At 36.3% G+C, this 14,183-nt stretch overlaps 4 protein-coding genes and 1 long non-coding RNA gene across 7 annotated transcripts; 4 read left to right on the forward strand and 1 right to left on the reverse strand.

The window, feature by feature from the left end:
- The first annotated feature begins 14 nt into the window (after positions 1-14).
- LOC664083 (uncharacterized protein) lies at positions 15-1,155 on the forward strand. Of its 2 annotated transcripts, XM_015979459.2 has the most exons (5): positions 15-161; positions 210-462; positions 510-707; positions 758-898; positions 951-1,155. In XM_015979459.2, the coding sequence occupies exons 1-5, from the start codon at positions 93-95 to the stop codon at positions 1,115-1,117; spliced, it is 828 nt and encodes a 275-aa protein (XP_015834945.1). In that variant the 5' UTR covers positions 15-92; the 3' UTR covers positions 1,118-1,155. The 2 variants fall into 2 exon arrangements, with proteins under 2 accessions (XP_015834945.1, XP_008191920.1); XM_008193698.3 differs by having other exon boundaries at positions 17-462.
- Positions 1,156-1,428: 273 nt separating this feature from the next.
- On the forward strand, positions 1,429-2,885 carry Pop2. Of its 2 annotated transcripts, none has more exons than XM_970109.4 (5): positions 1,429-1,587; positions 1,672-1,803; positions 1,847-2,073; positions 2,120-2,396; positions 2,446-2,885. In XM_970109.4, exons 2-5 carry the CDS (start codon positions 1,699-1,701, stop codon positions 2,713-2,715), a joined length of 879 nt encoding a protein of 292 aa, XP_975202.1. In that variant the 5' UTR covers positions 1,429-1,587; positions 1,672-1,698; the 3' UTR covers positions 2,716-2,885. The 2 variants fall into 2 exon arrangements, with proteins under 2 accessions (XP_975202.1, XP_008191921.1); XM_008193699.3 differs by having other exon boundaries at positions 1,431-1,587; positions 1,669-1,803.
- Positions 2,528-3,252, reverse strand: LOC135267187 (uncharacterized). The gene is made up of 2 exons (XR_010335546.1): positions 3,118-3,252; positions 2,528-3,063 (listed from the first exon to the last, which is right to left on the reverse strand). It is a non-coding gene; the product is annotated as an uncharacterized LOC135267187 (long non-coding RNA).
- Positions 3,178-6,104, forward strand: LOC664101 (heat shock 70 kDa protein). Its single transcript, XM_970117.4, has 3 exons — positions 3,178-3,333; positions 4,091-4,310; positions 4,360-6,104. Exons 2-3 carry the CDS (start codon positions 4,109-4,111, stop codon positions 5,991-5,993), a joined length of 1,836 nt encoding a protein of 611 aa, XP_975210.1. The 5' UTR covers positions 3,178-3,333; positions 4,091-4,108; the 3' UTR covers positions 5,994-6,104.
- Positions 6,105-7,312: 1,208 nt separating this feature from the next.
- LOC664109 (arylsulfatase B) lies at positions 7,313-14,139 on the forward strand. The gene is made up of 8 exons (XM_008193701.3): positions 7,313-7,501; positions 8,462-8,621; positions 8,671-8,747; positions 8,796-8,942; positions 8,997-9,258; positions 13,101-13,553; positions 13,601-13,828; positions 13,878-14,139. Exons 1-8 carry the CDS (start codon positions 7,382-7,384, stop codon positions 14,105-14,107), a joined length of 1,677 nt encoding a protein of 558 aa, XP_008191923.1. The 5' UTR covers positions 7,313-7,381; the 3' UTR covers positions 14,108-14,139.
- Positions 14,140-14,183: the final 44 nt, after the last annotated feature.

Below are 14,183 nucleotides of genomic sequence, written 5' to 3' on the forward strand. Positions count from 1 at the left end.
TAAAAATTCTTGAATTATTGGATCCGGGAATTCCCTTACGCTCGAAATGCAATATAATTCACAAATATTACACAATCAAATAAGAGAATCACATGAATAGTCTTAAGATAATAAAGTGCCTGTTCAGCACGTTGTCCCCTTCCGAAACGAATTTTCTTATGGTTATTGACGTAACCTCAAACCCCGGGTCTCATTTGGTTCATTTCCAGAAAAGTATGAGTGATTCAGTGGAGAATAAAACGTGCAAATGCTCGCAGACCAACACAAAACCAAAATTAAAAATCTTGGCGATTCATGGATATCGGCAAAACGCCGACACATTCAAACAAAAAACTGGGTCTTTTAGAAAAATGGTACACAAATGGGCCGAATTCACGTACATTACTGCCCCCCATAAAGTAACATTAATTGATGACCTTAGCCAAACGGACGATATCAATATTGGCCAAAGTCAAGATGAGGGTTGGTGCATTTTCAACCCTACGTATCACTTATTTATTCAATTTTAGAACAATATGGGTGGTTTTTCAATAGGGACGACCACACGTTCAGAGGGATACGAAAAGGGGGGCCCGCCATCGGGTTTGAAGACAGTGTCAGGTTTGTAGAGGAGGTCTTCGCGAAAGAAGGCCCCTTTGACGGAATTCTGGGCTTCTCCCAAGGGGCTTGTTTTGTGGGGCTTTTATGCGATTTGCAGCAAAGACACTGTTTGTACCTTACATAACATTAAAACGTGTAACTGATTTGTAATTTTCAGTAACAAAGTGTAAGTTTAATTTTGCCATTATGTCGTCTGGATTCAAGTCGGGTTGTTTGCCCCATTTAAAGTACTTTAACGAAACTATTACACTGCCAAGTCTGCACGTGTTTGGAGAAAGTGATAAAATCATTCCTACTGGTAACTAAATTGCTACAAATTGTGTAAAAAAAATTAAAAAAAATTGTTACAGAAATGAGTGAAGCATTGAGTGAGGCTTTTTTAGAACCAAAAATAGTCAAGCATCCGGGTGGACATTATCTTCCTGCGACGGCAGCACAGAAACATGCCTATCAGAGCTTTTTTAAGGAACAATATATGCGTGAAGACGATGCAGACGATGAAATAATTGATTTATAGATTAATTGAACGAAATAAATTGAAATTAAGTAAATAAATCACACGACGTACACCTCTGGCAACACACTAATAACTACTAATACACAAACTAGAAACGATTATTAACATTTTTTGGAAATTGTTCACTCAAGAATTTAAATTTCGGCAGCTTTCCAAATTCGAAATCCAAAAATTACCATTGTGATTATTGCCATTATTTCTTAAACCTCAATTTACCGGGTGAATATTTTACGTTCAATTTAGGCGTAAATTCAAGAATTTTAATTGTTGCCGTTTTGTAGCAATTTTTTAAATTCTGGAGAACTCACGGACAAAGAATGTAATGCCGGCAAATTAGGTGCCTGTATTGCCCACAACGTCATCGATTTTGATTATTTGGATGAAAACAACTCGACAAAAGCATGTTGGAAAAGTCGAATTAGATATGAAATTCACAAAACTGTAGAACACTTTGTTAATACTCGATTAAGGTAAAACTCCGGCGAGCAAAACAAAGTCGGGCGTTTTGCGCCAAAACTGGCAAGTGAGGTTAGAATTTTTCTTTTTTCAAGAAGGGCCCGCTGTTACCGTACTAAAGAGCAATGCCAGCGGCTGTGGGGTGCATTAACCACTCAAGCAACGAGGAGTGCGGCATTCGGGACGTCTGGGCTCACAATTTGGAAGAGGAATTTAGAACAATAAGACAAGTAAGTTTGTAAGTTCCTGGAGTCGCGCTAACCGCCAGTTTAGATTGTACAGAAGTACCATTATGTGGCCATGGACACGGAATTTCCCGGCGTGGTGGCCCGACCCATCGGCGAATTTAAGAGCTCAGCGGATTACCAGTACCAAATGCTGAGATGTAACGTCGATTTGCTGCGGATTATACAACTGGGGCTCACGTTTCTAGACGACAATGGCAAAACGCCCGGGGGCGCATACACAACGTGGCAGTTCAATTTTAAATTTAATTTACAGTAAGTGGGAAATTCCAGCCTAGTCGGAATTCAAACCGAATTTTAGGGAAGATATGTACGCCCAAGACAGCATCGATTTGTTAACAAATTCCGGGATCCAGTTCAAAAAACACGAAGACGAGGGAATTGAACCTTTAGATTTTGCCGAACTGCTCATGACGTCGGGCATCGTCCTTATGGACAATATCAAATGGCTGTCGTTTCATTCGGGCTACGACTTCGGTTATTTAATAAAACTTCTAACCGACAACCATTTGCCTCAAGACGAAAACGAGTTTTTTGAGTTGCTTAAGCTGTATTTCCCCGCCATTTATGACGTAAAGGTACGAGCTGATCAAGTTGTTTTGTTAAAAAAATAATGTTTTTTTTTAGTATTTGATGAAATCGTGTAAAAACTTGAAAGGGGGGCTGCAAGAAGTCGCAGAACAGTTAGATTTAGAACGAGTGGGTCCACAACATCAAGCTGGATCTGATTCGCTGTTAACTGGAATGGCGTTTTTTAAAATGAAGGAAATGTTTTTTGAGGATACGATTGATGATTCAAAATTTTCGGGACATCTGTACGGGCTGGGGACATCGTTCGCCGTCAATGGAACTTCCAATAACTATGCCTCTGATAATGGAGAAAATACCAATTCATGAAAATCTGTCTTAATTTATGTTTTAATTGTTCACAGTGGTCACATTTTGTGTAAATAAGAACGCCTCTTTTTGTATTGTTTTATAATTTGCCACGAGATTACTTAATAAGAAAAACCATCGTTTAGTGACTGTACTGGTTTTATTCTCCATTAAATAAGACTTTTCTATTTTGCGTGTTGTTGTTATTTCGCAAAGAAATCCCTGAACCCCAACCTAGTCCTTGTCAATGTCACTATGGGGGAATTACCCAATTTCGTAAAGCACACTTGTACCAACATGAAGTAATTCATCACAAATAATCATTTTAAGTTTTAAGACCTTACAACCGGTAAGAATTGCTCACGCAGACTGCAATTAAGCAAAATAATTGTTGGAGACTTCCTAAATTATCACAGTAAATACCCTTTTTATCTATTTCTGTCAAGGTTAGAGCTGTCAATTGACCAAAATCTTGTTTCCCAATCATCCTTTGTACATTTTTTGATAATATTCATTTAATTTTCACGTTTGGATTATTTTATAATAGTTCACTTTCACGCCGTTTATTTTAAAGATAAGATAATAAACGTACTTTCCTTGTTTTTGTGCAGTAAGCTAAAAGTTATTCGTTGAAAAAAGGTATGTGTGACAATTTCTTTGTGATAAATGCAATTTTTTGAAAATAACTTTTTTTTCCTTTTATTTAACTTTCTCTTTGTTGATTTTAAACCCTTAAACGAAAACTACTGCTCGACTATTCATAGGTTATAATCATAGAATAATTAATCTATGACTAAGCTCTGAGGATTTATAAACTACAATGCAGCCCTGAAATTTTAAAAGCCTTATAACTTATTATTTAACTCTGCAAGCTGAAGTAGTGGATTTTTTTAAATTTAAATAATTAATCTCCTGTTGATAATTCATGCCGGAACGAGCTTTTTACCTACTTAGCTGTACAGGTGTCTCAAAATTGGCTAATTCCGAGTTCATCACTCTTTAGTAGTCCAAATAAAACAATATAAAACAATATCCCAAAAAAATAGCTTTATTCTGAAATGAAAAAATCTAAAAAAAAGTAACGGCAAATTAAAAAAAAAGATTTTTAACTCCAAAATAAAGCTATAATGTCTTGAGAAATTGTTATTATTATTCTCTATCATCTACACCATAAATAACTACAAACACTAAAACTTTAACGTGTCTTTGAAAAAAACACAGCTTAAAGAGTTATCTTCAAACCAGTGTATCTGAGGGGAATCCCCGAGTTTTTTTTCTATATTTGGACTACTGAAGCGATTCTCTACAATGCTCTGAACCCGAAACTCGCCAATTTCGAGTCACCTGTATTTTTTATGGAAGCGAAGCCGATTAGCATTGTTTGCTTTGATTGCAGGACTCAAAAAAATTCACAATGAGTGAAACAGTGATAGGAATAGACTTAGGAACCACCAACTCATGTGTTTGCGTGCACCTCAACAACAAATTAAAAATACTCGAGAACAAAGAAGGTGGAAGAACGACACCGTCTTACGTTTTCTTCACTGAACACAGCTTCATCGTCGGCCAATACGCCAAACGTATGGCCGACGCGAAACCGGAATACGGCATTTACGGTATACTTAAAAATTCCTAAACCAAACGGCAAAACATGCTATTTTCCAGAAATTAAAAGACTGGTTGGTCGGAAGTACGACGACCCTTACGTTAAGAAAAATCTAAACTATTTACCATTCAAAGTCACCAACATTTCCAACGAGCCAGTCGTGGTCGTCCAAACCAAGAACCAAGTTTTAAAAAAGTCGCCTCAGGAGTTGTGTGCCTACATTTTGGGTAAAATAAAGAGCGACGTTGAGGCCAAGCTGGGCCACCCTGTCGACAAAGCTGTGATAACCGTGCCTGCATACTTTAATATCGCTCAAAGGGAGGTGACTTTAGCCGCGGCCCAAACAGCCGGGTTTTCGGTGCTGAAACTCCTAAACGAACCAACAGCCGCTGCTTTGAGTTATTACTACGAAAATAAGAGCAACGTCGATGGTTATTCCCTGGTTTATGACCTAGGGGGTGGCACTTTCGACGTTGCCATTTTGCAGCGCAGTGGCAGCGACATTACCATTGTGGGGGTTGATGGCGAGACCCACTTGGGGGGGCACGACTTCGACAATTTACTAGTCGAACACGTGTGCCAAGTGCTGATAAATCAGCACAACTACAACCCGAAAAATGACCGCCGCAACATGCGAAGGCTGAACAACGAGTGCGAAGAAGTGAAAAAGATACTTTCAGAGGCTGAAGAGACGAACATAATTTTAAACGCGTTCGTGCCAAATCAAAACACTGTGGACATTCCCATCACCCGGGCCCAGTTCGAGGCGAAAGCCGAGCAGTTGTTCCAGAAAACCATCGAGATTGTGACTCGCTGCTTGGAGAAAGTCAGTTTGGAAAAGAGCGATATTAAGGAAGTTATTCTAAGTGGGGGCTCCACCCGAATCCCCAAGATCCAATCGTTGATCAGTGCGTACTTCGGGGGGAAAATATTGAACAAATTTATCAATCCGGACGAATGCGTGGCTGAAGGAGCGGCAATCCAAGCGGCGCTTTTATCGAAAGATCCCGCACAAGCCATCAGCCAGATCAAAATCACTGATGTCACCCCTTTGTCGCTGGGTATCGCCGACTTTGTGGACGTTATGACCTTCATGATCAAGCGCAATACTCCGATTCCTGTCACTCGAACAACAAATCGGGTCACAGTTTACAACAACCAAGCTAATATGTCCTTCCATATCTACGAGGGTGAACGGCTGGACGCCAAGAAAAATTATTTTTTGGGTCGTTTGGAAATCACCGACCTTACACCGGCCCCTCCCGGCCAGTGTAGCGTCACAGTGGTCATGACTGTGGACCAGAATGGGATTCTGACCGTCAAAGCCACCGAAACTGTGAGCAACAGGACCAAGGATCTTAAGATTGTCTATACTAGAGGCAGCAGAAGTGACAGTGATATTAAGAGTGTTGTGGTTGAGGCCGAGGAAAACAAGAAGGAGGACGAACTTTTCAAGCAATTTGCTGAAGTTAAGGGCTACGTGGTTAAGTACTGCATTAGGGCCATGTATAATTTTGAGAACAAAGGGCTTGTGGCCACGCATAAAGATGCTTACGATAAATGCAACGATGTGCTAAATAGATTGAAAGACCTGGATGTGGATGACGAAAAAGAGGTGAAGAAGCTGAAAGTGGAAGTCCTAGCTTTGTGTCAACCTTTACAGAAGAAATATGCGTTTAAACATATGCCCTAAATATATGATCTTGATTGTTTTATTTTCTCTCTCAGTTTTTTATTACAACTATCTTATTTACCATTTATATGTATTTTTACATTCAGAAATAAATTTTGTTCTAAAACATGATACGCAGTTTTATTAATAAAAATTAATCAGTACGCTGCGCACAAAAAATCAAACTATGCAACACCACAAACATCAGGGCTTTCTGATGTATTTCAAAAACTAGAGCTCATAGAAAAAAATCTTTTGGCGCATTTATTTAACATAGAAACAATTGCTGTTGAAATATGAATAACAAAATATGTCGGGAAGACATGACGTCAAGTCATAGACATTTCATTGGTCGGATTATCACTCACCCCCGACTGTTATTATTTCATTGTCATAGAACGAGGGCGATTTGAAATTTAGTAAAACCTTCTAATTTAAGGAAATTTTTACGTTTTACACATTCTTACAATAGAGTTTATCGAGAAAAAAACAAAGGAGTCGAATTTCTATCACTGTACCTGTGTATATGTTTTAATTATTTACCCTTTATATTAAAATAGGCAATGATTTACGTCTACATTTATCGAAGAATATTTAATTTCTAGACAAAATCTAGACAGACAGTCCAAATATTCCATCGCTACGGTGCTCAGACATTCGTTTATTATATCACTGTAAAATTAAAATTCCTGTATTAATTACTGAAAGGTTCAATGAAAATTTTTGTTAGCTAATATTCTCAAGGTTGATTTTATTATAATAGTAGTAGCTATTCCTATTTTCTTAATTGTAGAACAATGTCTATTTTCTTGGAAACAAAAACTTTCATTAACAATTTCGAAATAAATGGTCTTGAGGTCACATCTAATCAAAGATACAATCGCAATAGATGAATTACTTTCTTTAATTTTTCTTGTCTGAATAACTGAATAACTCTGCATGCGATAGATTTTAACCTTCATTTCCTGACATAATTGGGTATTTCCAAGTAATGCAGATTATGGATGTTACAGAAACACTTTTAATGAGGAACGTTGTCTTTAATTTTTTGTTCGCATATTTTAGCACTGAATAAATTCCAGGTAGAAGCCGGTGCCTATTTATAATTTCACAAAACTGCAGTCAAAATGGAAAAAAATGTCGCAAATTTATGTTTCCTAAAATGTTTAACCATTCAGATGAGAATATTAGATGCTGTTTCGAAACAATTAAAAACTTGTTTATCTTGAATGGAATGTCCGCAAATCAACGAACTTCATAGGCAGTTGAACATGTTAACGAAGTTGGCCGTGGCTGATTCTTTACTTTAATTGATCATCAGATAAAAGTGTATAAATTAAGGTGATGTTTTATTTGCGGATTCAGTCCTGTTTTGATCATCTCGTCTGTAGACTCACACAGCTACAGACATGTTGCTGGAAACGCGATGGAACTTGATTTTTGGATGTGTGTTGTTTTGCGGTTTTTTCGAAAAAATTCACTGTGCCACCGGACAACCAAACGTTGTTTTCATCGTTGCTGATGACTTGGTGAGCGCTATTTTCTCTAGTAAACAGCGGTGTTTTTCCGATTTTTTGTCGCATGTTGCTGGTGGAAAATTTGAGATTTTCCATTAGTCATTTGTTTATAACTTTGACTGCTATTATAACAATAATTATATTTACTTCTTCTGCGACGTTTTTTTATAATAAATAGCCACTAAGTAATCTACAATTTTTATTAAAAAAAAATTATAAAATTTAGGACTCAGCATTTTTTTCATGTTTTTCAACCGATTTTATTTATTTATTTTATAAAAAAAGATTTAATGTGTTTGGGTTTTCAAACATTTTTTGCCATAATTTTGTTTACCACAGTCTCGCAACTGGTCCTTAATATTTGATTGCCATTTTATCTTTATTTTTATAATAATTCATTCAACTCTAACAATTCACACATCATCAGTTAATCTAATTGTTCACTGTTATGACTGAATATATTAATTCATATTAAGGGTGGATTTTTTGTAGTAGTTTTTTTTATAATTAATTTTGATGTTTTTTATTTATTTAATACGTAACTTGTTTCCGCGAATTTATCAAATGATTCAAAAATTTTCAAGTGATTAAGCTTCCTAATGGTACTAAGCCTATAATGCCAACAAACACATTATCTTTCAAAGATTTATGACTCGTTTAAAACAATAACTTCCATGATATTATCTTTACGGAAGTGCAGAAAACTCAAGCATTTAAACTTAGTCGTCTTATAATTAACCTTAACCTCCTACACGGTTTTGCATAAGAAAATAACTAAATTTAAATAACAATAATCACGGCTGCTATTATCTCTTAATTGTTACAATTAGGTAACATAATTGCGTCTTGAGAAAGAAAGAAATAAATTTAGACGCGTTACGTTTTACAAACTTTACATACCGAGTGTTTATATATTTAGCAATTAAAATCAAAATAAAATAATACAAAAATTGAAATGGCTATTTTTTGAAGGGTTGGAATGATGTGGGTTTCCACGGAAGTAACCAGATTCCAACACCCAACATTGACGCGCTCGCATACAATGGCATAATTCTCAATAGCCATTACAGTCAATCATTCGGTACTCCTTCAAGAGCCGCTTTATTAACAGGAAAATATCCAATGAAATTAGGTAAAACACCCAACAAAATAACAAACAAATAGCTTACGAAACATTAAAGGACTGCAAGGACCTTCGATAACGCCAGCTGAAGGACGATCCTTACCTGAAGGAAAAATAATGTCCGAGTATTTCAAGGTAACCCGCACTTTTAATTTTTTAAATCACGTTCCGCCAATTGCTTAGGACATGGGCTATGCCACCCATCTCGTGGGCAAATGGCATCTGGGCCACTCCCGTTGGAATGACACTCCAACGTTCCGAGGATTCGACCATTTCTTCGGGTTCTATAACGGATTCACCAGTTACTACGACTACGTCTCCAACTGGAAGGTGCCACATCTTCGAATAAGTTTTTACGAAAGCGGTTGCAAAACACTGTTTTAGATCAATGATAAGGAATATAGCGGTTTTGACTTGCGAAGAGACACGGTGCCCAGTTGGAACGATGCTGGAAAATACGCAACGGATTTATTTGCCGAACACGCCGTTGACGTGATCCAAAAACACAATGTCAATACGCCGCTTTTTATGATGATTGCTCATCTAGCCGTCCATGTAGGAAATGAGGGGAAATGGCTGGAGGCTCCCCAAGAAACCGTCAATAAATTCAAACATATCCGGGACCCCAATCGGAGGACCTACGCAGGTGGGATTGCCATAATAAACATTACCGACAAATTAACTCGTGTTTCACTCAAACAGCAGTTTTATTCGTATTTGTGTGCATGATGTCAGAAAGGTTGCGATTTCATGTTTACAACAATTACTAGAGCAATTATCTAACCGTATTCGGAGATTTTGTCACGGAAAAGTGGGCCGTAAGCGACTGACTTGCTGCCTTTTCAACTCTCAAACGTAATTTTTCAAGTTTGTAACCAATCGTGTATTAGCAATACTAGCAATATTATCTTGTAGTTTTATTATTTATAGTAGGTACTCATTGCAATTTTAATTTTCTTTAAAACTAAACTAGCAACACTCAAAAACTAATTAAAAAAATATAGACATAAGAAAAATAAAACTCCGAAACTCGAAATATCGTAGAGAAATCTACGGAACAATGTTTCGAAGGCAAATGATTTTCACTCACTCGTACTTGCATTTATATACCAGTAGCCTGAAAGGATTGTTGGGTGTATTTGCTTGACCCATATAACAGACCAAATCAATATTAATTTCCCAAAAATAGGAATTTAGGAAGTTTACCAAAATCAGTTCTTTACTGAAAATTTGATAAAATGCTCTAAAAACGTAAAAGTAACAAAATTTCCAATTTTTTTCACTCATCATAAAACATGGTAAATTTAACTAAGTAGATCGAAGTGACATAATATTTGAAAAAAAAATACAAAATATATCAATTCTCAGCTTAAAATAATATAATTTTCCACGTAATTAGGTACGTAATGTACTTTTCTAATTGTGCGGCCTAAGTTTTGAACCCAAGGGCTGCCAGTGACTCATGTGCGTCCAAATTCGAGACAATTAATCGTTTTTCCCCAGAAAAGAGGTGACAAAGACGTGTTTACAGGGAACTGGCTGGATTATATACCTGTTTTATTACTCCGTTCCCCAAATATTTAAATATTTATTTATCACCGGAGTAATGACCGACCAATATTATTTCAAATGCATTCTCATCAATAGACTTTCGTCCTTCGTACCAAAAATAAAAGCAAAACATTTATTTAGGTACCTTGTATTTTTATTGAAATCACAATTCTCATTTATTCAAAAGAAATTTTAAAATATCTGGAATCTTCTCTTATAAATCTAGCCATCTGTTTGCATCGTCAGGGGTGATCATAAATTATGTTTGAAGTCCGGGTCTAATTGTTTGCGGTTACTTTTTACGGGAGAGTTGTAAATTATCTCTTGCTCACTCGGTTTTAGATTGCAAATAAGGTTACCTCTGTGGAGGTGTTATTTACAAAAATTTTTTATCGGACTTGAAATTATCGGGTTAAACCACAAGAATAAATTTATTGGCCATTTAAAAAATTCGAAAAAAACTCTTAAAATGCGTTTTCTAGAAATCCCTAACTTTAGTCAAACTTTCTCTACCTTTATTAGAGTTTGTAGGTAACCTATCACATATCTAAAATGGCCGATAAACAGGAAAAAAATCTCTTTTACATTTAAAATACTTTTATGGACTTGTATATGCTTTTACATCCCTCTAGAGTTGTTAAAAGTCTACAAAAAGTCCATATATTCGATTTTTTGATGTTTGATTTTTTCAATTTTCGTCGCAATTTTTGTCGATCTTGGGTACCCGGAACATTTGTCGAGCAATAGCTCCGGAACTATCAGAGATAACCCCATGAAGTGTATTATCGTTGGAAAGCTCTTTAGTTTATCAATTTTTTTCAAAAAAGATTAGTGTTCTCCGACTTATAGTTTTCGAGCAAATTGGTGATAAATGCAAAAATTGGTAAAATTTTAAAAAAATCATAACTAAAAAATTATTCGGAATTTGGTAATTTTTTCGATGCCAATCGATTCCCCGGATCATTTTGCATAGGTGTGGATCAAAACAGTTTCCCTTTTTCAAATAGTTTAGTCGTAATTAGGAAAACAAAAAAAAATAAAAAACATCGCAATTTTTGTCGATTTTGGGTACCCGGAACATTTGTTGAGCAATAGCTCCGGAACTATCAGAGATAACCTTATGAAGTTTATTATCGTTGGAAAGCTCTTTGAATTATCTATTTTTTTCAAAAAAAATTATTGTTCTCCGACTAATAGTTTTTGAGTAAATTGCAGATAATTGCAAAAAGTGGTAAAATTTTAAAAAATTCATCACTAAAAAACTATTGGGAATTTGGCAATTTTTTCGATGCCAATCGATTCTCCGGATCACTTTAGATATGTGTGAATCAAAACAGTTCCACTTTTTCGAATAGTTTAGTCGTAATTGGGAAAATAAAAAAAATTAAAAAAAAATTAACACCCACCCCCCTACAAAATGGTAAATTTTAAAAGTGTCTCAGAATCGAATAAAACTTATCCTATCTTATAGATTTTGATGTGCTCTTTACGATGGAAAAAAGAATTTTCTCCTAGCTCTTTTAGTTTGGCCGTAATCGGCGATTGAAAATTGAAAAATTTTTTGCGAGATATCGCCTTGAGTCCTATGCCATTTTGTAGAGTATTTTATTCCGGTTGTCCTCGATTTTTTCGTTTCTCAATAACTCTAATAGTTTCGCCGTAATTGGCGGCGGAAAATTTAAAAAAAGTGAAAATAGAAACCTTTTTTTGCGATTTTTTCGGAAACTGTAAGACTTAGAACAACGAACAAAAAACCATCTGATAGCGCTTAATTTTCTCTATTTTTTCGATTAAACCCGGAGCCGCTCCGGGCAACGGTTCCGGCTACAGAGGCGATCAAAGTTTTTCACTAAAAAAATTCATAAAAAAAAGCTAAAATTCGTAGAGCATTGCGGTTTGTTCGATTGAATTCTACGACTCATTTTACATATTATATTAATTTTTCACAAGAATTAAAAATTTGAAATTTTTTGCCTAAATTTAGGGTAGCCATTTGTCAAAATGTAAAATTTTGTCCAACAAAAAAATTCATAACTCAAAAACTAAAAGTCGTAGAGCAATGCGGTTTGTTCCATTGAATTCAGCGGCTCATTTTCTGTATTATACGAACTTTTTATGACATTTAAAAATTTGATTTTTTTTGATAAAATTTCCTGAGTAATAACACCTATCTTCAAGAAAGTGAAAAAATTATTTTTTTTTTAAATTTGTTCTATCATATGTTTTCGTATTTATATATGCCTTTACAACTCTCTAGAGTTGTTAAAAGTCCAAAAAAAGTCCATATGTTCAATTTTTTGATGTTTGATTTTTTCAATTTTCGTCTCAATTTTTGTCGATTTTGGGTACCCGAAACATATGTCGAGCAATAGCTCCGGAACTATCAGAGATAACCCCATGAAGTGTATTATCGTTGGAAAGCTCTGTTCTCCGACTTATAGTTTTCGAGCAAATTGCTGATAAATGCAAGACTTGGTAAAATTTTTAAAAATTCATAACTAAAAAACTATTCGGAATTTGGTAATTTTCTCGATGCCAATCGATTTCCCGGATCATTTTGCATAGATATGGATTAAAATAGTTCCACTTTTTCGAATAGTTTAGTCGTAATTGGGAAAATAAAAAAAATAAAAAAAAGTTAACACCCCCTACAAAATGGTTAATTTTTAAAGTGTCTCAGAATCGAATAAAACTTATCCTAACTTATAGATTTTGATGTGCTCTTTACAATGGAAAAAAGAGTTTGGAACTCCCATAAGAGATTTCACTCCGGAAAAAAATGTTTAGTTATTTCAAAACGTAGCCAATCGTTCGACCGGTTCTAAAGACTTAATTAAATTAACGTTCGTAACAAATTAAATATTCAAACGAAGGGTCAAAATTATCGTTACGATTTATTATTTAATTTTTTTCGAAAATTGTGCAAATATTTTGTAGCAATGGTCTCGAAACTTGACGACAGCATCGGTGCCGTGTTTGAAGCCTTGGAGGCGAAAAACATGTTACAGAACACAATTGTCGTTTTTATTTCCGACAATGGCGCGCCGACAGTGGGCCCCCACCACAACTGGGGGTCTAATTATCCTTTACGAGGCATTAAAGACACCCTGTTTGAGGGCGGAGTGCGTACGGTGGCATGCATATGGAGTCCTTTGCTGGTTCAATCGTCACGCGTTTCCACCGACCTCATCCACATAACCGACTGGCTACCGACTCTCTTTACCGCAGTCGGTGGCGACTTGAGTGTCTTGGACCCAGACCTTGACGGCATAGACCAATGGTCCAGTCTAGTTTACGACCTACCATCGGCCCGCAACGACATTCCTCTAAACATCGACGAAAAAACCAGAAACGCGGCTTTGCGATTCTCTTACTGGAAACTGATAGTTGGTGAGAAAAGTCACTCGCTTCGCTCGAGCCACCAACCCGATTTTCAGGCACCAGTGGTAACGGGAGTTACAATGGTTACTTCGGAGCCCCGCTCAATGAAAATATCGAGGAGCAACAATACAACACTTCGGCGATTAATGACAGCCCCGTTGGCCGCATTGCGAAAAAAATCAATTACAATCCGCTTTCAGAAACCGACTTTGATGGTTTACGGAGAGTTGCGACCCTGAAATGTCTGGACGCGAAAGCAAAACGAAATCCATGTGATCCTGCAAGTTTGTAATCGGCGTGCTCTTGTTGCGGTTGTTGGATGATTGTTTCCAGGTGGAGCTGTCTGTTTGTATAACATACCGAATGATCCGTGTGAGGAGAATGATCTAGCCAAGTTTTTTCCGAGCGTTGTGCGGAGAATTAAACGGACTCTGGTGGATTATAGGCAAGGGTTAGTTCCACAAATTGAGACGAGCATTGATATCGAAAATGCTGATCCCAAACTGTTCCAATTCGCCTGGAATCCGTGGCGCGACTGCTCGGACGCTGCCTGCACTAGCTGATAATAAATCTCACGAATAAAGCATTTTTTCAACACGTGTTTTATTTTTTCAATTTGCGAAAAACACCCCAAAAATT

The sequence above is a fragment of the Tribolium castaneum genome, chromosome 9, assembly GCF_031307605.1.
Source record: "Tribolium castaneum strain GA2 chromosome 9, icTriCast1.1, whole genome shotgun sequence".
Classification (NCBI taxonomy): domain Eukaryota; kingdom Metazoa; phylum Arthropoda; class Insecta; order Coleoptera; family Tenebrionidae; genus Tribolium; species Tribolium castaneum.

Excerpts from the sequence above, each read along its gene's own strand:
- LOC664083 (XM_008193698.3), top strand. The coding sequence starts at position 93 with ATGAATAGTCTTAAGATAATAAAGTGCCTGTTCAGCACGTTGTCCCCT. Across the intron at positions 463-509 it reads TGGCCAAAGTCAAGATGAGG|AACAATATGGGTGGTTTTTC; the intron begins GTTGGTGCATTT and ends ATTCAATTTTAG. Across the intron at positions 899-950 it reads TGATAAAATCATTCCTACTG|AAATGAGTGAAGCATTGAGT; the intron begins GTAACTAAATTG and ends AAATTGTTACAG.
- Pop2 (XM_970109.4), top strand. The coding sequence starts at position 1,699 with ATGCCAGCGGCTGTGGGGTGCATTAACCACTCAAGCAACGAGGAGTGC. Across the intron at positions 2,074-2,119 it reads AATTTTAAATTTAATTTACA|GGAAGATATGTACGCCCAAG; the intron begins GTAAGTGGGAAA and ends ACCGAATTTTAG. Across the intron at positions 2,397-2,445 it reads CCGCCATTTATGACGTAAAG|TATTTGATGAAATCGTGTAA; the intron begins GTACGAGCTGAT and ends GTTTTTTTTTAG.
- LOC664101 (XM_970117.4), top strand. The coding sequence starts at position 4,109 with ATGAGTGAAACAGTGATAGGAATAGACTTAGGAACCACCAACTCATGT. Across the intron at positions 4,311-4,359 it reads ACCGGAATACGGCATTTACG|AAATTAAAAGACTGGTTGGT; the intron begins GTATACTTAAAA and ends GCTATTTTCCAG.
- LOC664109 (XM_008193701.3), top strand. The coding sequence starts at position 7,382 with ATGTTGCTGGAAACGCGATGGAACTTGATTTTTGGATGTGTGTTGTTT. Across the intron at positions 9,259-13,100 it reads CAATCGGAGGACCTACGCAG|CAATGGTCTCGAAACTTGAC; the intron begins GTGGGATTGCCA and ends AATATTTTGTAG. Across the intron at positions 13,554-13,600 it reads TTACTGGAAACTGATAGTTG|GCACCAGTGGTAACGGGAGT; the intron begins GTGAGAAAAGTC and ends CCCGATTTTCAG.